This window comes from Ranitomeya variabilis, chromosome 2 (genome assembly GCF_051348905.1).
Source record: "Ranitomeya variabilis isolate aRanVar5 chromosome 2, aRanVar5.hap1, whole genome shotgun sequence".
Taxonomy (NCBI): Eukaryota; Metazoa; Chordata; class Amphibia; order Anura; family Dendrobatidae; genus Ranitomeya; species Ranitomeya variabilis.
In genome coordinates this window covers 741,285,331-741,307,407 of record NC_135233.1, presented here as the reverse complement: position 1 = coordinate 741,307,407, position 22,077 = coordinate 741,285,331, and the positions used below count along the sequence as shown (strand labels likewise).

General features: G+C 39.8%; 1 protein-coding gene across 2 annotated transcripts in view; it reads right to left on the bottom strand.

The window, feature by feature from the left end:
- Positions 1 to 17,012: 17,012 nt before the first annotated feature.
- The window catches only part of POPDC3 (popeye domain cAMP effector 3), a 101,970-nt gene continuing 96,905 nt past the window's right edge, over positions 17,013 to 22,077 (bottom strand). For both annotated transcript variants that reach the window (XM_077289647.1, XM_077289646.1), the window contains 2 exons: positions 18,763 to 18,871; positions 17,013 to 18,057 (listed from right to left, as the gene is read on the bottom strand). In XM_077289647.1, coding sequence (XP_077145762.1) covers positions 17,737 to 18,057; positions 18,763 to 18,871 — 430 coding nt within the window. In that variant the 3' untranslated portion in view covers positions 17,013 to 17,736. The remainder of the gene's footprint in view (positions 18,058 to 18,762; positions 18,872 to 22,077) is intronic.

Sequence of the window (22,077 nt, the reverse complement as noted above, 5' to 3'; positions counted from 1 at the left end):
TATTATACTATTTGGAGGACTGAGGAGTGTATTATACTATATGGAGGACTGTGGCAGTACATTATACTATATGGAGGACTGAGGAGTGTATTATACTATATGGAGGAATTGCAGTGTATTTTAATATATGGAGGACTATGAGGAGTGTATTATACTATATGGAGGACTGAGGAGTGTATTATACTATATGTAGGACTGAGGAGTGTATTATACTATATGGAGGACTGAGTAGTGTATTATACTATATGGAGGAATGAGGAGTGTATTATACTATATGGAGGACTGAGGAGTGTACTATACTATATGGAGGACTATGAGGAGTGTATTATATTATATGGATGACTGAGGAGTGTATTATACTATATGGAGGACTGAGTTTCACGTTCTAACATATGGAGGACTATGGGGTGTATTATACTAAACAAGCAAAATGCTGCCTATTCATCGAGTGATTGGATTGTTTATGTGGTAACAGAAATCTTTGCAGCACATCGCCAGTGTAAACTGTAGATGTGCTGCTGATAACATGATACTGAATGGGGACAGATTGATCTAATTGTGATTGTTCTGTTCCCTTCATTCTTTCTCAGTTGGTGTAAAGAGGTTGGGAAACAAGCGAACGACTTCAGTATTGTCGATCACACTCGTCTAGTGGCCTGAGATCAGCGCATGTAAACACAGCAGAAATGCTTCGCAGGGAGACCAGGCAAGGATGATGACAGTTGTAGTTAGCACCCGGCGCCTGGGAATAGCGCTAACTCTACTGCTTTTCCCAGCCGCCAGAGCATTTAATTCTGGTATGTGTAATGATTTTTAGGGTTGATGTCAGCTGCGTAATGTCAGCTGCTATCAATCCCTGGTGTAAGTAATGGAGAGGTGTCTATCAGACTCCCCCACTACTAGCCAAGACCTGGTGAGATCCAGCGACTTTGAAGAGCGGTGACGGTAGTAACAATACCGCTCTTCAGTTATCGAGCTCAGCGCAAGACCCGGAATATCTGAAGAGCGGTGACGTTACTGATGTCACCGCTCTTCAGAGTCACCGGGTCTCATGCTGCGCAGCGGAGCCAAAAGTAGCTGTAGGCAAAGTTAATGGAGCATCAGAATGAGGTTCCATAGCCTTTGGTCATCTCAATCCCTCATTATCTATGAGATCTAGTTATGTAGGTAAAGTAGCGGCTTTTCTTAGTACTGCAACTAAAAGCAATAAATAGGACTGAGCTGTAATGCTGGATACTGCTGTAATTATATGTTACACTCCCCTCACTTCTTGTAACCAACAAGTGTACAAAGATATTATACAGTCACCATGTGACAAGTGGGCCTGTGTAACTTCAAATGCCAGGGCTGAATTTTAGTCCCAGTCTGGCCCTGACACACACACTAGAATGCATTCACACACACACACACACACACACAGTATAGTGCAGCAGACACACACATACAATGATTACCTCTCCTCCTCCCTGCTCTGGCTTCTGCACTCTGCAGAGCGTCTCAGCTCCAGTTCTGCCACACGCTGAGTCAGAGGCAGTGGTGCGAGAGGGAGCATCATGTGATGCTCTCTCCTCCATCACTGCTTTCAACTGTATCAGCGTCTATGATGCCAATAAGTTGAATGCAGGGGAGAGGGCGGCGCCGGGTCCCTCTTACTCATGTGCCCCATAGCGGCCGTGTGGTGTGCCACTATTAGTGGCATGCCACTGGCTGGGGGCCCCTGGAGGAGCGAGGGCCCTAGCCAGCTGTCTGGTCTGCCTGCTCCTTACGCCGGCGCTGCCTGTACAAGCAGTTTTTATTGTTTGCACAGTGGAAGGCTGAGGTCACACAAGGGTTCCATTTACATGTTGCAATGACTAGACGGTCTTGGAAAATGAAAATGAAAAGTTTTTTTTAAAAATTCACCACTTAAATAAGAAAAAAAATATACGTTTGGCATCTGCGTACTTGTACTGGAATTGTACTGCTAGGTCAGTTTTACCATATAGTGAACATGGTAAATAAAAAACCCAAAAAACAATTGTGGAATTGCATTCTTTTTTGCAATTTCAACAAGCTTGAAATTTAATTCCCGTCTTCCAGTACCCTATGTGGTGGAAGGAATGGTGTCGTTCAAAAGTAAAACTCGTCCAGTAAAAAACAAGCCCTCATAAAGCTATATTGATGGAAAAATAAAAAAAGTCATGTCTCTTGGAAGGGTTTGAAAAAAACAAAAAATTGACGTGCCACGAAGGGGTTAAAACATCTCCTCAGTAATTTTGAAAGAACTAGTACTGATTATATACAGTTATACAACTATGTAATTTACTTTTGTGTATCATTCTTTGCATGTTTTCATGATTTGACTTTTTATCAGTGAATGAAAACATTTTTATTAAGATGTAGAGGCAGAAAACCATCATGATTGATGTTTTTACAAGCAAACATTTTATGAAAAGAAAAGTAATATGGACTTTTTTATTTTTCAGTTCATTTTGATTGATTGGGTTTAAATAGTATATAACAGACTGCAGAATGAGTTAATTATGAATCAATAAGAGAACTTTTCTAATAGCAAAATTTATAACTCGTATATCATTTTAATATGTCACAAATATATGAGATGACACAATTCCCATAAAGAGCTGCTGTGTATACAGTACCTTGACAACTTGAATTTGAGGGAGCAGAGTGAAATAATGGCTTTTCTAGGATACATTACCTTTGCTAGTCTATGTTATTAAAATTATTAATGTTAACAGGTCTATTATGGTCTTATCCAATGAGTAAAGTGAAGCTCTGGGAAAAATTTTCAGAATTAAGAGTTGATGGTCTATCCTTTGTTTCTGACAAATGTAAAGGATAACCAATCAATAGTGTGATCCAATAAAACTCTTAGTTATGAACATTTTCAGAGTTTCACTTAACTTATGCTGGACTCCCATAGACTTTAAAAGTCTTGGTGGACTGGCTACTACTCTTCTAAAACGTGACTGCATTGCAGTCCAGCTACACAAGCTTGTGTAGCTGTGAAAGTGAGGATACAGCTGTCAGAAATAGATCCTGTCTTCATAGAGAAGACCCAGGTGGTGGTTTATTACCATCTCTGTCGCTATATACACAGTGCTAAACTAGTAATATCAATAAGGAGCACTGACGGTGCGGTCATGTGATCTTTGCATATAGCGAGGAAGTAGGAGATCCTGGGTCATAGGAGACCCACACGTAACTGCTGGGTATCCAGAAGAATGCATTTCCCTTGTAACTGGGGACAATATACCAGCCCCAGATAGAAGGGAAATAAGACGAAAATATAAATCTTGAAGCATTTGACATGCTCCCCAAACCTTTTTTATGACATACTATGTGTACAATAAATGAATTAAAAAAAGCATGTAAAAAAACTATCTAAAATTCATAAAAACGCCACCATTAATCCAAATCTGTTACTAGACAATATAAATAAAAATAATGTTAAACAATGACGATCAATTTGTTAAATGTGTTTTAGTGGTTCTTTGTGTCATAAAAATGGAAAAAACTTCTACTTTAAAGACATGATGATAGAAATGTTAACATTTTTAAGGAACTTCCACTTACCATATCTGACACAAGTTATTTTCTTTCACACGGATTTTACAAGTTACAAAGCTTCTTGTCAATGGTACTATTGATTTTACTTTTACAAGAAAACCTTTGTTTAGACTTTTTTTTCAGGCAAACTAGTCCGTGCTTAGCAGAATAGTGTGAAGAAAGCTGTTCCATCCACTGCACAGGTCAACGATAGGTAAGCATATAACCCAAGCCCATTCTCCTGTACATAGGGTGGGCAACAATCCACTAAATATATGAACATACTGATCAATTAGTCATTAAACTATATTAAATCAAGAAGTGTCTTTATGTTTTTTTGAATAAAAGTTTTTTTCCTTGATTTAGACATATAAAAAAATCTACACACAAAATGAATATAGTGCCTCTAAACCAAGATCAATAGTTCGCAGGAGATCAGCTAAAGCACATACATATATATCCAAAGAAAGACAGGGGAGACTGCAAATTCTTTAATGCTCCTAAGTAAATGTGAATTGCTGGCTATGGAGACTAAGGGTTATATTCGCATAATATCCTCACCCATAACTTGTAAAGTATGCGGGAATATCCATGTTAGGTGAAGCAAATTGTAATCTAAAGTGCTATGTATGTGCTTTAGCTGACCTCCTACGGACTATTGATCTTAGTTTAGAGGCACTATTTTAATTCTGTGTACATTTTTTATATGTCTAAATAAAGGAAAAAAAAACTTTTATTCAAAAAACAAAGACAATTGTTCATACAGGTCAACGATAGTCAAGTCAGAAATTCTAAATGTACATACCTTTACATTAGAGTTAGAGTTCAAAAAGCAGACACATCTCAACATCAACTATTCACAAGAAACTGTAAATCAAGTCTCTGTGGTAGAGTTGCAACAAGAGAAACATTAATGAGGGAGAAAAATAGATGATGGTCTCTTTTCACGGACCAACTGGTGGAACTCAATGAACACCGATCACTAAACCTTTACCAATCGGTGGTCGTTTAATAACCTGTTTATAGAGAGCCATTTATTCAATCTGCATTGGCTGGCATAATTCTCTTCAGTGCGAGACCTGGATGACGAACTGCCGAGAATGACTTAAATGACTTTAAGCTGCGCAAGATATAATTTCACTTGATGAACAAGCAACATGCTTTTCCATTTGGTTTGTTCTTTGTTGGGCCGTTGTTTTTTTTTTTTTTACAAGATATTATTATTATTATTATTTATATATGCTATATAAATAAAGCACCATTAATTCCATGGTGCTGTACATGAGAAAGGGGTTACATACAGGGATATAGATATCGTTAACAGTAAACAAATTTACAATGACAGACTGGTACAGAGGGGAGAGGACCCTGTCCTTGCGGACTTACATTCTTCATATTGACCCAAACACACACCTACATGCTATGTACGAGTTCCCCAGTAATAATAAGGACTTGTCTTGTCTTCTATAGTCCCATGAACAAAACTCAACATGGCTGGTTTGTAATGAACTGGACAATCAAAGACAGAGCTGCTGACACAGCAGACATATTTACAAAACGCATGCAAATTTCTTCTTCCAACTGAATTGGTTAGCATTTATGCAATTATGTAGTATCATTGTCAGAAATAAACATAATCAATATCTGTAGCAACGCTACAGAATATATTGTATGCTTTTATTATTGCGAGGCAAATGTCTCAAATTCTAGCAAAGCTGTGCCACGATCTCCATTTATAACATTATATCAGCAATTACTGAAGCAGCTGCTGATGTCAGAAGCCTGGTAGAAGCTTTTGTGCCTCAGCAATTCAATTTGTGTGATGAGCGGGACTCCTAAAGGAAATGAAAAAAACGTATTACAAAGGATAACATTGAGTATGGTAATATTGTCTATTAATTTATTTGCTTGACATCTGCAAACACATCTGTGTGAAAATGTGAGCTTTTGTAAGTATGGCAGATGTTTGAACTAATGATAGGCCATGGTGACAAGCAGAATTTTCTACAGATTACAACCCCTTCTGCAGCATACACATTACCTACAGCCTGTGAAAAGTGGCACAGAAAACAAGACTTTTCCTTGAGCTCGGTGACTGCAGGATAAACTTTACCAATACAATACCTTTGGAATTAGTCAAAGCAAGAGGATACAACCAGCAACTGCAACTCTAAAATATGTCAATTTCCTAAAAATATCAAATCTACTGGACTTTTAAACAGACTGACATTTCCCAAATCACAATGGGGTCTTATAATAATGTACGCAGACACATACACTATATATATATATATATATATATATATATATATATATATATATATACATACATGCACAATGTAGACTCTCAGTTGGTTTCCTGCTAGCATAGCTCTGCCTCCACTTCGATGCGTATATTCTACCTTTACAATACACTCTTAGCTCCTGTACACTATATGCTCCTTTACAGTATTCTGCTGACAGATTTTAGTTTCTGCCATCCATATCAAAGATGTGGGTGTTTTTACATCTTTGTAAGCTGGTATCCAGCAGAGCTCAACTCTCCTGCACAACGGAGCATGTAATAACTAGTAATCGCTGAACTGTGTTTCTTGCTTGCTGCTGACAGATCCGTGATGGTAAACTGTAAATTATGCTCTTTTGGTGCATATTGCAGAGTATTATCTTCTGCCATATGCAGCAGTACCACAGCAATTGCGATTTCACATCACTGATCTCTCAGCAGCAATCAACAAACAGAGCTCAGCAATTACTAGTTATTACATGCTCCGTTGTGCAGGAGAGTTGAGGACAGTTAGTAACCAGCTAACAATAATGTAAAAGCTAACTGCCAGCCACACGGATGTAGATGGCAGAAGATAAAATCTGTCAGGCAATGTACTGTACATGATAATAGAGTGTACAGTAACATAAGGTGAATTCTAGATTTAAATTAGCTTGGTGGTGACTCAGAGGTGGGACTAGTCAGAAGCACACATGAGAGGGGGTGATGTGTCTGCAGCACTGAGCAGAAGCAAGGTGCTATTGAGAAATGTAGTTTCACCAGTGAAAGAACAAGACCGTTCACTCAGCTATATAATGCTTGATGCAAAAAGGGTAGATAAGAGATGAAAAAATACATGAAGGTGCAAGAAATTAGCTTTGTTTATATTGCATAGCCTATATATTAACAATAAGTATGCATTTACTGTGTTCTGTGAAAAATAATGAAATTGTAGGAAAAACCCTTTATGTTTTCCAGGCACAGTATTGTGCACTACTTTTTTTCCAGTGGTTTTATGATTCTGTCATTACTCTGACATTTCTGTAATGTTAAAGGAGAACCTTAAAATCTAGCTTATTATGTCTAATTTCTATTAGAATATGTCGAAATTACCTGAATTATCCTCATTTATGCACTGCTGACAATCTGAACAAGCAGAGCATATATCAAAGGATAGAGAAGCAACCAGAGTATCTGATGAGACAAAGTGAATTTGAGCATTACATACTCCATTTAAGTTTGAATCAATCAGTGATCCCACAGCTACCCTATTATAACACACCTAGAAAAAAATTATTTAAAATTATTTTCATGTGATTTTTGAGAACACAACTGAGGAAATCTTTGCAAGTCAGTGATCTGATTTTTTTTTCTCGTTTTTGCCAGTAATATGGATAAATTACTTGCTCACAATACGAAGTTTGTCCTATACATGATTTGGTCTGAGAAATCACTCAGTTCTTCTCAATAATTGAATATAAATAATTAATAATGTTTAGAAGCCACATATTCTTGACCTTGATTGTGCTCAGGAACCACACATTTTCACCTCTCACTTGCTCCCCACTGAATAAAATGAGGAAACTAAGCTCTATATTTAATGCTGAATAAGGCTGCCTGGAAGCCAATTATATAGCTCTGGTAGAAATATCTTGTTTTCAGGACAGAACAGAACAAGTGGATATAATTGGTTGCCAAGAGTTCTTATGATTATTTGGAACTATCAAGAAGATACAGGTAAAGAAGATTTTCTCACAGGACAGCTGATTTAATCTGATGTGATATTGAGATGCCGATGGGTTGTCATGACAGCCAAGGGTCTGCTGAAGAACCCTGTGCCTGTTATTATGATACTCCAGTGAACAATAACTCATGGCTGGCGTTCATAGATCACAATTTCTGCTGCATAGCACTGCTATGTATGGCACAGGAGATCAGGTAATTGCAGTTTCAAGTCTCCTAATGGGACAATTAAATATATCAAGGAGGATAAACACCTCTGTCAGGATATGGGTATCCCTGACTTCCTCTTACCTGACATCGGGTTTCTTTATAATCCGTCAAAGATTCCTGGAAGTTAGTGAGATGAGGGCCCTTTCCTAACTTAAAGAAAAAGAGTAACAAAATGCCACCGATCCAAGGTGATTTCTCCAACAGTTACATTTTTGTACAACTCTTAAAAAATGATTTAGAGGAATTTGGTGTCCAAGACAAGAGCAGGAGATTCAATTTAACCAGGTTGGAAAAGGAATCCCTTTTTAACCTTGAAAATCTTGTTATAAAACCTTCTGGGAAAGGGGGAAATGTAGTTGTCATGGATTTTACCCAATATGTAAACATGTGCCTGACCATCCTCAATGACACTTCTAACTGTGGAAAACGTACTTCAAACCTAATGCCATTATTTACTAGTCAACTCAAAACCATGCTGGTAGAGGGCCTCTCAATTGGTCATATCGACAAAAATGAATTTGACTTTATGCTCCCCTTACATCATATCCAGGCAACCTTTTACTGTTTCCCTAAGATCCATAAAGGGTTATCACAGTTGAAAGACCGATAGTCTCAGGAGTGAGTAGCTTCTGCCAGAATTTAGGGTTCTACCTTGAGGAATTGTTAAAACCATTTGTACTCTCTCTTAACTCCTTTACCTGTGATTCTACCAATTTTTTAGGAAAACTGGAGGGCATTACCATTGAACCAGATATGTATTGGGGAGCATTGATGTAGAGGCCTCAGACTGATTTACAATTCATTCTAAGGGTCTTCAAATGGTATAGTACTTTCTACAAAGTAGAGGTCACCAATGTGCAGAACACAATGGCTTCATCATGACACTACTCAAATGTTATCTCATCAGAAACTTCTTTCTCTTTAATGTATCTTACTACTAGCAGCTCAGTGGCATGGCAACGGGTAGCCCTTGTGCACCTTTATAAGCCAATTTCTTCCTGGGATCGTGCGAGGAGATGGTTGTTTTTGGTGAGAACTGTTTTGAGGACACCCACAGAATATTTCTGTGGACAGTCTATTGACGATGTTTTGGTCATATGGAATGGCAATCCAACCGGTTTTTCCAATTTTATTGGTAAACTCAACCGTAATTCCCTAGGTTTATCCTTTACATTTGAATGTCATCACTCGCCTTTCTGGATGTCTCAATACAGAAAACTTCGGAAGGTATCTTGCACACAAAAAATCTATAGAAAACTCACTTCCTCCAATGCCCCACTATGCTGGGATACCCATGACCCCATACCACTAAAGGTATCCCGAAAGACCAATATCTCAGAGTCAGAGGCAACTGTTCTTCTGATATAGACTTTGGGGATCAGGCTAGGGATCTCTGCAAACGATTCCTTGAGAGAGGATACCCAGGTGGCATTTTAAGAAAGGCTTCAAGAAAAAGAATAGGACACATCTTTTAATTCCAGCCCTGCCAAAAGAAAGCCAGGTTCCCCTTCGATACGTCACAACCTTTGATAATGGGTCAAAGCATGTTCACTCAATCTTGCAGAAACACTGGCCAATTCTACAAATGGATGGGGACATTGGTGAGATGGTCGGACAACCCCTTAGCACAAAAGGGGAGATCCATAGGTGATAGGCTTGTACATAGCCACTTCATTCCTCCCGAAACAAACAAGCTAGGTACCTTCAAACACCAGAGGTTGTTTCAAATGAAGTGGATGCATTGCTTGCCCAGTGATGACAACAGGAAACAGGAAAGGAATACCAAATACATTCCTTTATTGTTACATCAAAGATGTTATATGCAAGGCACCTGGGGCCTTGAATATATAGGGAAGAAAAAGCGTGAACTGAGGAGAAGTATGGGGAGCATCTCAGAGAAATTACTAACAAAAAGGACACCTCTGGCAAGACACATGAACATCAATTATAATGGAGATATTTCACTATTGAACTTTGTGGGAATCGTTAGAATGAATGCCCTGAAGAGGGGAGGAAATTGGGACAAACGTGTCTTATAATGAGACAAAATGGATTTTTCGTCTCAAAACTCAAGCACTCCTTGGACTTAATGAGACACTTACTTATAGGTGTTCACTTTAAACTAGGGACTGCTAGGAATTTCCAGGGGCAGCCTACATGGAGTGGGAGAGGCATATCGCTATTCTAGGGTGCCATCCCCCTCGATCAGGTAGGTCTCCAGCCTCAGCTCTGTCCAGAAATTTTTTTTTTCATTCTCTTCATATAATTTCCTCCTCTTTTGACCATCTCCCCTTGGACCCATCCATTCTATATTTATCTATATTTCCATCTCTTTTTATGTAAAAAAAAATGTAATATGCAAAACGTCAATTGCCTCCAAGGCCATACTGATTGTTCCGCCCCTACAATGTAACGTTGAGCCGAATAATTAATACTCCAGGAGGGTTTGAGTACTATGATTATCTCCTTCCCCTTTAATTACACGAGGACCTGTGATGTAATTATATGGGCACGGCCCCAGTATATATGCAGACACCCCCAAATGTTTTTTGAGTTGTCTCCCATTATAATGTATTACCTTTGTAAGCACTGTGACTGATGTGTGTGTATCATCTGTGCCATCCACACACCATCTGTCACTTCTCCCCATGTGCACTGTTTAACCCCATGATGCTTGCATTCCATCCATGCGCTCCATAGAGTGGCGAGCTGGAAATGACCCTTGCGGTTCAAATATGCGCTCCACCAGGTTAGGTGTTGAAGGTGATGTACTTCCGCCGCCAATACATGTTATAAGCAGGCATCGGCACCAAGTTTATACCAGGCATACCCAATCCGCAACACGTTATGGGATTTATTTCAGCCAACACAGCTGTCACTTTCCCCCTTTCATCTCTTCTGAAGAGTCTATAAGTGAAACGCATCAGAGTACTGTGGGGCATGTGTATGTCTGATCCCTGGAAGAATTGTGTGGCTTTTCCTGTGATTGGGCCCCCTCTTTCCTCTATCCAACACAAGAGATCAGTTACCTGGATTCGTATTATTTGGACTCCATCAAGAACCTAGGGTGAGACTATTCCATATTACATTTTAGATTATGAAGAAAAAAATTCCAAACGTCGGCAACTGGCAACTTCAAAGTTTTATTTCAAGACATAGGATTAAAATTCATGATGGTAGATGGGACAATGCTCAGTCGTATTCCAGATAAAAAAAATTCCTTGAAATAGATCTTTGAAGATTTTATCTGATTGCCAACAGTTTTTTTTCTTCATATTTTACCATGAGTTTTCCTTGGAGCACCAATGCTATATTGTGAATGGTTTTGATATTGAAGAATACTGTGAGGCTCTCAACTTTTTTTTTCTTACTACATGAACATATTTTATATTGTTACGTAAAAATAATCACTGCGCCAAAGAATATGAGACTGGGCTGAGAGCTGAATATATGGGCACTGATGTTGCTGTTAATATATTTGGTTCAATAAATAAATTTTGGTATACAGGTGTTAGTGGCATAGTGTACCGCAAGTTCAGAGACCCAAAAACTGCAACAGAGCAGAAGTTGTGTTGTTAAATCCCTATTTGCTCTGTCGATATAGAGCAAGAGGGAAAGAAAAGGTATCTCCGTTAATAAAGCACTTACAGTACTTGTGTTATCGGTGGTGGTATAGTGTGTTGGAGTTGCAGAAAAAAGATTAGTCCCAAGAAGGAGTTCCAGCACTGATCGAGCCTGTAGTGCATAGCGGACCCCCGATACAGGACGCTGTTGGTGCCAGGAGGTGATGCAGGAGCATCCTCCCTTCAAGATGATCCTCCTGGCTGACTACAGAGAACCGTCGGCTCCTGGCGTGCTCTGACCGGAAGCGACACCGAGGCTGTGGCGGGGTGCGATGGGGGCATGGCAAAAATATGACGTCAGGAGGCTAGTGGACGGGTGTGTAAAGAGGCCAAAACAGCCCAACGCGTTTCAAAGGATACATTTCTTTGTCAGGGCTTTGGGTCCTCCATGTATCCTGTCCTAATATACCACCGCCCACCTATCGCTTCCGCAGCCCGTTTGCGTGAAATATGTAGCAGGTCGCATAGTCCTTTAAAGGATTTGGACTTGTGTTACTGTTTATGCTGAACACTCATTGGGGCAGATGTGTGTGGTGTATATGATATGATATGAGTGCATGGCATGTTGATTGCCTAAAGGAATTCACCAAGTTACATTAAAGTCAGTTACGCTATCTGCCATATGTATTAGTAGATGTAAATTGCGCTAAGAATTAAGGTGAAGAATAGATTAGTTAAATTGAGTTAAAATGGATTTTTTTTAATTAAAACCATAGTTTATTACTAATATATGTTAAAATATGTATATGTGCCTTAAAATCAGATTATATGTACCTAGAAAAAATGTCAAAAAAATTAATACATTTAAACAATGGAATAAAAAAACAGACAAGTGATATGAATCACATATCTAGCCTACTAGCGAACAGAATTTAAAGGGCTTATATTACATAAGAATTCATAATTAATGTTTATCTACTAGTAATACTGAGTATAAGAAATTCTGTTTCTTAGTTAGGGCGCTAAAAGGCGTATAGTTCAATTTCAGAATTACGGTAAGTCCTTTAGGTACTAGGCTATCAAGTGCAAAGATCCATTTGGATTCTATCCTAGACATGGATTTTAGGAAGTCACCTTCCCTGGGATTCTGTTGGACAGTTTGGATGCCGCAAAAGGAAACACCCACACAGGATTGATTGTATTTTATATTGTGTTCCTCAGGGGCGGACACAGACGATTTGGGGCCCCTGTGCAAGAAATGTGTTTGGACCCCCCTCCTTTTATGGCTACCAATGTACAGCTATATACATACCATATTTTTCGGATTATAAGACGCTCCGGATTATAAGACGCACCCCAAATTTTGAGGAGAAAAATAGAAAAAAAAATTTTTCTTAATAAAATGGTGGTGCTTCTTATAATCCATGCGTCTTATTGCTTACTGGGGGTAGTAGCTGCGATGAAACGGGGTCCCAGGGTCGCTGCTGGAGGAGGGAGATGCTGCAGGCTGGGATGAGGGGGTGTTCCGATGTGGGCGCGCCACAGCAGGTGTCCGGTGGTGCTACTGTGGGTGTCTCCGCTGCTGCAGGTGTCTGGCGCTGCTGCTGCGGGTGATCTCCATCTGTGCATGCGCCGCCCCCAGTGCCATTTTCCTGGAGTCCACTGCACAGGAAACCATGGAACTGCGGGGGGCTCTGGCCTTTCACAAAATGTCAGCAGAGCCCCCTGCAGCATCAGAGACACCCGCTGCAGCAACGGGCATCATCGCCAGGCACCCTCGCAGCACTGGACACCCCTGTAGCACCGCCGGACACCCCCTCATCCCAGCCAGCGGCAAAGGTACCGGTAAGGTATATACACATTATAAGACGCACACCCATTTTCCCCCCAAATTTGAGGGGAAAAAGTGCGTCTTATAATCCGAAAAATACGGCATATTGCATAGTCTCCTCTCATTATGTATATTGCCACCCGTTATTACACAGTCCCCTCTCTTGTTATGTGTAACGCCGTCACTTATTACACAGTGCCCTCTCGTTATGTCCAGCATTGCTATTTATAGTGCCCTGGTCTATTTCATACTGCCCTGTTTTGTTAGTTATACACTGAAATGATAAATGATGGAGCGTGATAAAGCTTTTTTTCTGTTGGAGGAGGCTAAGGGTATGTGCAGATAGAATTCTATATACGGTATATATTGTGTGAAGCAATACAAATGCTGAATCGGAGGAAGGATGGGGACAGGAGCCACTCTGAGCCTGGAGTTATTGCTGCAGTAATGGCAGGAGGTGTCTGGGGTCAGTGATTACAAGCAGTGAATGCCTGTGAGGCAGCTCCCTGCTATCTGATCGTGCAGGATCAGGTGTCTCAGCCATTCACTGCACCGACCAGGAAGCACAGAGCACACAGTCACTAAGTCACTGCTGTCATCAGGGACACGTGCCTCCTGACACTGCTGCTCGGGGGATACTAACCAGCAGCAGTGAGAACTCCCGGCCATCCCTCACCTTGTGCTCTGGAAGAACAGGCTGCAGGAGACCTGTGGCAAGCAGAGAACCCAGAGGACTGGAGGAGCTGCGCAGACCAGGGCAGCGGGGGTGCACTCAGCCACTCACTGAGAGGCTGAAGTTTGCCATCGAAACAAACTTTATTTAAAATGTATACACTGCCTAGCCACGCCCCTGCATGTGGAACTGGGAAGCGATGCTGTGATTGTCCTGCTGCATAGAGCCAGCAGCAGCGTCAAGAGGAGACGAAGGGGGCCCCTACAGCGTCTCCTGCAGCGTGCAGGGCCCTCTCTGACGGCAAATGACCCCGGTACCGGCCGCCTTCCTCCCCACTTAGTGGAGATGCTGCCGCTGGCTCTATGACAGAACAAAACACTTTTAACAGCTGATTGGGCCCCCTCTCCTTCGTGGCCCCTGTGCAGCCGCACCGGCTGAACCGGCGGTATGTCCGCCCATGGTGTTCCTGTTAAGCTTGCCCTATACCTCATTAGATATGATGATTTTTACTCTATTTGAATCACACAAAGTGATATTTGCTACTCGAAGTTATATCTTCATAAATGTCGTCTATCAATTAGCCTATGGATTTTTATCTTTTTTAGCACATCAAAAGTTAGGTTTTAGCATTCCTACCATGCAGTAACACAAAAGTTTAAATCACCCCCCTTTTGCTACATTGAAAATAAAAAAAATAAAAACAAACCACACTTATTTGGTATTGCAGTGTTCAGAAATGTGCGATCTATAAAATAGATTAAATATATTAATCCGATCGTTAAACAGTATAAACGATAAAAATAAATAGAAAATGCCAGGATAACTTTTTTTGGTTGCCACAACACTGCAATAAAATGCAGTAAAAGGTGATCAAAACATTGTATCTACTGCAAAATGGTATCAATAAAAATGTCAACTCAGGGCACAAAAGATAAGCCCTCACACAGCTCCATATCCCAAAAAATAAAAACGTTGCAGGTCTCGGAAAGTGGCTACAAAAGTCTTAACTTTTTTCGTACAAATTTCACATTTTTTTTTTCACCACTTAAAAAATAAACTATACGTTTGGCATTGGTGTACTCATACTAACCTGGGGAATCATATAGCCAGGTCAGTATTTCCATATATTGAACATAGTAAATAAAACAAACCCCCAAAACAATTGTTGAATTTCACAGTACACTATGTGGTAAAATCAATGGTGCCATTCAAAAGTACAACTTGTCCTGCAAATGACAAGCCCTCATAGGACTATACTGACTGAAATGTAAAAAAAAAAAAGTTAAGGCTCTTGGAATAAAAGGAGGAAAAAATGAAAAAAAAATGTGCTGGGGGTGAAAGGGTTAAATTAGCTTTAAGTATAAGAATATTCCTCTCACCAATCCTGCAATGTTAATTAGAATAGATTGATATGCAGGCTATGTTCACGTCAGTTTAGGAAAAGTTTGCAATGGATCCAGTTGAAAATAATAGAAATGTAAAAAACATGCATTTGTTTGATAAATCCATTTAAAAAAATAAACTCTGGTTTACATTTTGTATCTGTTTACATTCATTTTAAACAGATCGGTTTCTGCGTCTCTAAACACCTCTAGTGTACAGCATTTGCGCAGTGCTTAAAAATGAATTCATTAAAGGGAACCTGTCAGCAGGATTGTGCACAGTAACCTACAGACAGTGTCAGGTCGGGCACGTTATACTGATTACAATGATACCTTGGTTGATGAAATCCGTCTTGTGGTTGTTGTGTAATCTTTATTTTAGTTTTGAGTTTATGAGATTCTTGTGAGATTCATAATGAAGACTGCTGTGACAGGTTGCTGATCCCTCACTGATCTGCCTCCTAGTTTACATAATATTACATAAATAAATAAATATATATATTCTTGAAATAAAAACCCTTCTACAGGCAGGCGCCAGCTGTGGCACCTGTGCTGCAGCATAATCGCATGTATACGTTGTTTATGATATTAAAATAAAAAAATCCATTTGAAAATGGCACCCGCCGCGGCTGTGTCGTAACAGCTATTGGTGTACATAGCCGTGATCCAATAGCTGCTATTGCGCAGGCGGCTGTAGAAGAAAAAAATTTCCTTGACCAAGGTGGCACCGCCGGAGCCAGCGCAATATCAGCTATCAGACCACCTCTATATATACCTATAGCTGCTACTTTTTTTTTTTAAATATCAGGATATTCTCAACCACATTAATTATAAACACAGGAAACATGCAGGTGCTGGCGCCTGCCTGCAGAATGTTTTTTTTCTTTATATACATATAATATTCATTATGTAAACTAGGGGGCAGATCACTGAGGGATTAGTGACCTGTCAGCAGTCTTCATTGTGAATAGCTAAGCAGAGTACCACATGAATACCCCCCCCCCAAAGGCCGCCCCCGAAGCATGAGCATGTCATTAACTCAAAACTGAAAATAAAGATTAAACAACCACCACAAGACAGATTTCATCAACCCAGGTATCATTTTAATCAGTATATCGGCGCCAACCTGACACTGCCTGTAGGTTACTGTGCACAATCCTGCTGACAGGCTCCCTTTAAATGGATGACACAATAGTTAACTTCCCATTATGATCCATTTCCCATAGACTTTAATGTTAAAATAATCATCAAAAACTTACTATGTACAAAAAAATGTATAGCAGGCAGAGCAATGTCTTTTTCATCTATGCCAAAAACGAAAGCAAATGGAACAAACATAAGCTGATGAAATTTCAGAAAAAATAAAAAACATTAAAATGACTGGGTCGCCAAATGGATCAGAAAAACGGAATTAACAACTTACGTGTGAATAGGTAATTGTAGGAATTCTGCTTACAGCTTTTATAACAGGATAATTTATCTAAAAAACTGAAAGCATTTCTAGGTTAAAATTGTGAATGAAAATGACTTGACCTAAATCTGCCTGTTCTTGGAAAATCCCTTAAATGACTGTCTTCCCTTCTAGTAGACCCTTCAAGTTATGCAGCACCTGTCATGCTTCAGACTAATTCTGGATTGTCATATTTTGACACAGTTGTAGAAGAGTGAAAGCCAGCCTTGAGGATCACAGCATGAGATCAGGTAATTTGTCGTAATTCAGGACTGTTATCTCTCCAGGAACATTCTTTCATAAATATTCATTAGTTCCCACTAATATAAGGTACAACGTGCTCTGATATGAGCAAACAGATGTGCTTTATTAATAACATTTCTTTCCTGTCAATGAGTGTCTAATAGTTTGCATCTGCAATGTGCAATCTCAGTTTTAGTTTAACATAAGCAGGAAAACCATGGCTAAGTCTGACGTACAAACAAGGAAAAGAAAAAAACAACAAACTTATAACTGAATACATTTTTTTTCTGTGATTACACTGGTGTTGACTTATGATTCACTAATATTAGAAATTCCAAGCAGAATATCTTGCTTACAAAATTCTTGATTACATATCAAGTCTGGATGTTGGAGAAGTTCCCAGTAATCATGAACTGTCAAGACATAAATAACTATTTTCTGCAGCTCATACGACACAAAAACCAGGGTAGAGAATGCATGACAAGAATATCCTATGTCTTACATGTATTACATTTAATTGGCAGCCGTTCAGTAGAAGATGGGTCACATGTCTACAACATATTTATATACAAGGATTAAGTTTGATTATCTTACGAAATGCCTCATTTACCCTTAGGGTAATACCATGGGTGCCTGCAATGTCTTTAACATTTTCTTTATTAAAATGGCAACTATTAGAAGGCATTGTCAAGAAATCAGTAGACAATCGGAATAAAAAAAAACAACCAGTGAATATTAATAAATTACTGCTAGAGATGAAAGCAGCAAGTGGCACTTTGCTTTGAATAGTTGATGAGTCTTGACTATTATGAAGCTAATATTCCAAGCGTTAGAAAGTTGAAGAATGGTTTGTTATGGTCACTTTACTGCTTTTTTTCTTTGTGGAGAAGTCATGAACATGGATGGTGGGAGCACTCGAGTGTGACTGGTCTGGCGAGGCCATATGATAATAGTTTGGGAGCCGGATGTCAAATCGAAATCCACTGTCTACATAGACCTTTTCATTTAATGCATAGAGTTTGTTTGCAATATCTCCCCTTATTAACATTGAGAAAAGTCTTGAGATGAAGCGATGTTTCGCAAATAATAAATAGAGCTTTTTCCTCCTCCAAGTAATGTACTTGCACCTTGTTTCTGCAGTAAGTGTTACCTAGAAAAAAAAAGAGCATTAAAATATAAAAAAAAACAAGTACAGATACTTAGCTTAACCAGAAAATGTAAAAGTATAGTTTATTGTCAGACATTTTGAAATTGTCTTAAAGCAGCTCTCTCTGCATTTTTTTTGGCTAATCTTTTCTAAAATATGTGTGTAGTGTCATGTGAGTGTAGTAAAATACTTACTGATTGCTGTATTCTCTGCTTTCCAGAGCTGTGCCAGTTCACTTCTGGATAATATGACAATTCTTCAGCTTTGCCGGCTCTCAGATAGTCTATGTTACGGAGCATTAGCTGCTTTCCTAATGTCTATGTGATTTAGAACATGGCTGTCAAAAACTTACACAGAGATAGAGACTTCCGGTCCACACAAACTGCTGTGGAAACCAGCTACTCTGATTTGAGGTCACATAGTCCAGAAGAGGACGGGAATCAAGCTAGAAATCGGAGAGGACAGCAATCTGTTAGTATTTTAACACAGTTGCACTACACATAAACTTGGAAAGGATTAGGGGGAAAATGTTGGGAGAGCTTCTTTAGGATCCGTTGTAACTTTCCCGTGGAGAATACCTGCCATCATGCATGACTTAAAGTGGCGTTCTAGTCCTAATCAACAACCATGTTGAGAACCCAAATATTTACAGCCAATGAATTACTCCCAAATAAGCTACATTTTGCCAAAAAAGCTGACACTTTTTACCTGAAAAACACCCTCTTCAGAAGGTCTCAGCGAGTCCCATTCTGGAGAATCCAAAAACTGAAGTGGGAAAATATAATGAAGAAACTCTCCATCGACTGTCACACGTATTCTGTAAAATTGATATGATATCCATTATTACATAGCCACTGACAACCTCAGATTACCAGAACACAGTGTTTGCTGTTTGGAGGTTGTTCAAGAGGAATTCAACTTAAAAAAATGCTTGTAATTCCATAAAATGTCATTTGATTAGTGTAGTCTATGAGTGTTTACTATTACTATAGTAAGGCTATGTGCACACGTTCAGGATGATTTTTCACATTTTTTTCACTATAAAAACGCAATAAAACCACGAAAAAAACGCATCCATTAAGCTTCCTATAGTTAGAATGCAATCCGCAATTTTTATGCACATGTTGCTTTTTTTTCCGCAAAAAAAAACGCATTGTGGAAAAAAAAGCAGCATGTTCATTAATTTTGCGGATTTTTTGCGTTTTTCCCTCTATATTATTCAATTGGGGAAGCTCTGGAAAAAAATGCGAAAAATCCACGCAAAAAAACGCGTGCGGATTTCCTGCGGAAAAAGTCCGTTTTTTTGTCAGGAAATTTCTGCAAACATTTCTGACGTGTGCACATAGCCTAAAGGTACCGTCACACTCAGCGACGCTGCAGCGATATAGACAACGAGCCGATCGCTGCAGCGTCGCTGTTTAGGTCGCTGTAGAGACGTCAAACACAGCAGCTCCAGAACGATGCAGGAGCGATCCTGTGACGTAACGGCGACTCATTTATCGTTCTCACAGGTCGTTAGCTCCATGTAAATCATTGCTGGCATCGTTGCTTTTGCTGTCAAACACGACGATACACGCCAACCTAACGACCAAATAAAGTTCTGGACTTCTAGCTCCGACCAGCGATATCACAGCAGGATCCTGATCGCTGCTGCGTGTCAAACACAACGAGATCGCTAACCAGGACGCTGCAACGTCACGGATCGTTGTCGCTCTCGTTGTAAAGTTGCTGAGTGTGAAGGTACCTTAAGGGATATGCCACAGTCAGTTTATATGGTAATGTCTGGATTATATGTAGATGAGGAGAAAGCAGGAGATCTGCCTCTAGCTCTTCCCCTCTAATCTTATCAGTTGCAACTGCCATTTCCTATCTCAGTAATGGGAAAATTTATCTTCACTGAATACAGATTTTACCAGTAAATTGAGAACTAGGAGAAAGAATGATCAGTCCGGGAGGCGAAAGAAGCAGATTTCTTGGATATGACACAATTCCTTGTTTTCACGTGTAGTATTGATTTATGGAATAAAAATTAAAATGGCAGTTACTCTTTAGATTTTTAGGTTTAGAACCTTTGCTAAGGTCTCTTATTTATGGTCAGTCATAATAAATATAGAATTCTCAATATTAAATGTTAAATTTAAATTCAAGTTGTGTAAAAAATATATCTTCATTTACATGCTGTATAATTCAATTAGTTTTCCTCTATTTTGCTCCCTTTGAAATTAAACGAGTTGCCAGTCAGCCCTCAGAATATGTTGGTGTGAAAGAATAGTAGTTAGGAACATCACTTTTGAATTTAACAATTGACCTACCCCCTTAATTAACTAACTTGCATTCTAAATGACTTTATTTTGGGGTCTCAAGAGATTCTAATCAAGTATTGAAATTCCCTAAAGTAACAGAATGTCTTGGTTTACTACTTTTTCATTAAAAGGGTTGGCTATAATGGAAATGTATCACTCACCCACAAGATAGGAGAAAATTGTCTAATCATAGTGAATCCCTTTACTAGTATCCCCAAGGATCACTAGAACGAGGATCCGAAGTACAATCTAACTCCACTAAAACTTGTAGTCATGAGGTGAAAAGGAACACGAAAGCTCAGAAACTGTTCAACTGAGGGGGATCCCCTTGGTGATGTTCCCAGCAATCAGACATTTATTGCCTATCCTGTGGTTGATAAATCTCCACTGTGAAACTACCACTTTAAAGGGAATCCCCCCAAACAGTTTGGTCTTGATGAGGGGTGTGCTGGAGCATCTGACAAGTGGAATGTGCTTCTGTATAATAAGGAAGAACTTTCATTCCAGTCAGGTACTATACATAGAAAAAAAATTGAAGTTGACAGGCCACATTGCTTACAGGACGAGGTAACGTTTTTAGGGATACCATTTCATCATCACAATCCCAGGGTGAATAATATCAGTCCTTTCAGGTTCTAATGAGAAGTGGCACTGTCCATTAGGAAATGAAAAGCCAGTGCAGTGATGGGAAATGTTAAGGGTGCGAGTGCGCTCCTCGTAAGGTACCGTCACATTAAGCGACGCTGCAGCGATATCGACAACGATGCCGATCGCTGCAGCGTCGCTGTGTGGTCGCTGGAGAGCTGTCACACAGACAGCTCTCCAGCGACCAACGATGCCAAAGTCCCCGGGTAACCAGGGTAAACATCGGGTTACTAAGCACAGGGCCGCGCTTAGTAACCCGATGTTTACCCTGGTTACCAGTGTAAATGTAAAAAAAAACAAACACTACATACTTACATTGCCATGTCTGTCGCGTCCCTCGCCTTCAGCTTCCCTGCACTGTGTAAGCGCTGGCCCTAAAGCAGAGCGGTGACGTCACCGCTGTGCTCTGCTTTACGGCCGGTACTGACACAGTCAGTGCAGGAAGCTCTGAGCAGCAGCGCAGACGCCGGGGGACGTGACAGACATCAGAGGGTGAGTATGTAGTGTTTTTTTTTTACTTTTACAATGGTAACCAGGGTAAATATCGGGTTACTAAGCGCGGCCCTGCGCTTAGTAACCCGATATTTACCCTGGCTACCATTGTAAAACATTGCTGGCATCATTGCTTTTGCTGTCAAACACGACGATACATGCCGATCTGACGACCAAATAAAGTTCTGGACTTTCAGCAACGACCAGCGATATCACAGCAGGATCCAGATCGCTGCTGCATGTCAAACACAACGATATCGCTATCCAGGACGCTGCAACGTCACGGATCGCTATCGTTATCGTTGCAAAGTCGTTTAGTGTGAAGGTACCTTTACTCTCTGCTGTCCCAACAATGTCTCAGCAGGTCTAGTGCCCTGTGGGCAGTAGATGGAAGCCTCATGGGTTGCATGCAGCCAGCGGGTCATGTTTGAGACCTCTAATAAATACTTTCACATAAGTACCCATTTAAAAGGGAATTAGTAGTCAGATAATCACCTAATGTTTAAATGATCTTTGTGTTTTACATGGGTTTTTCTCTACAGGATAACCTATGCTTTATCTTCACTCACATTAGCATGTGAAT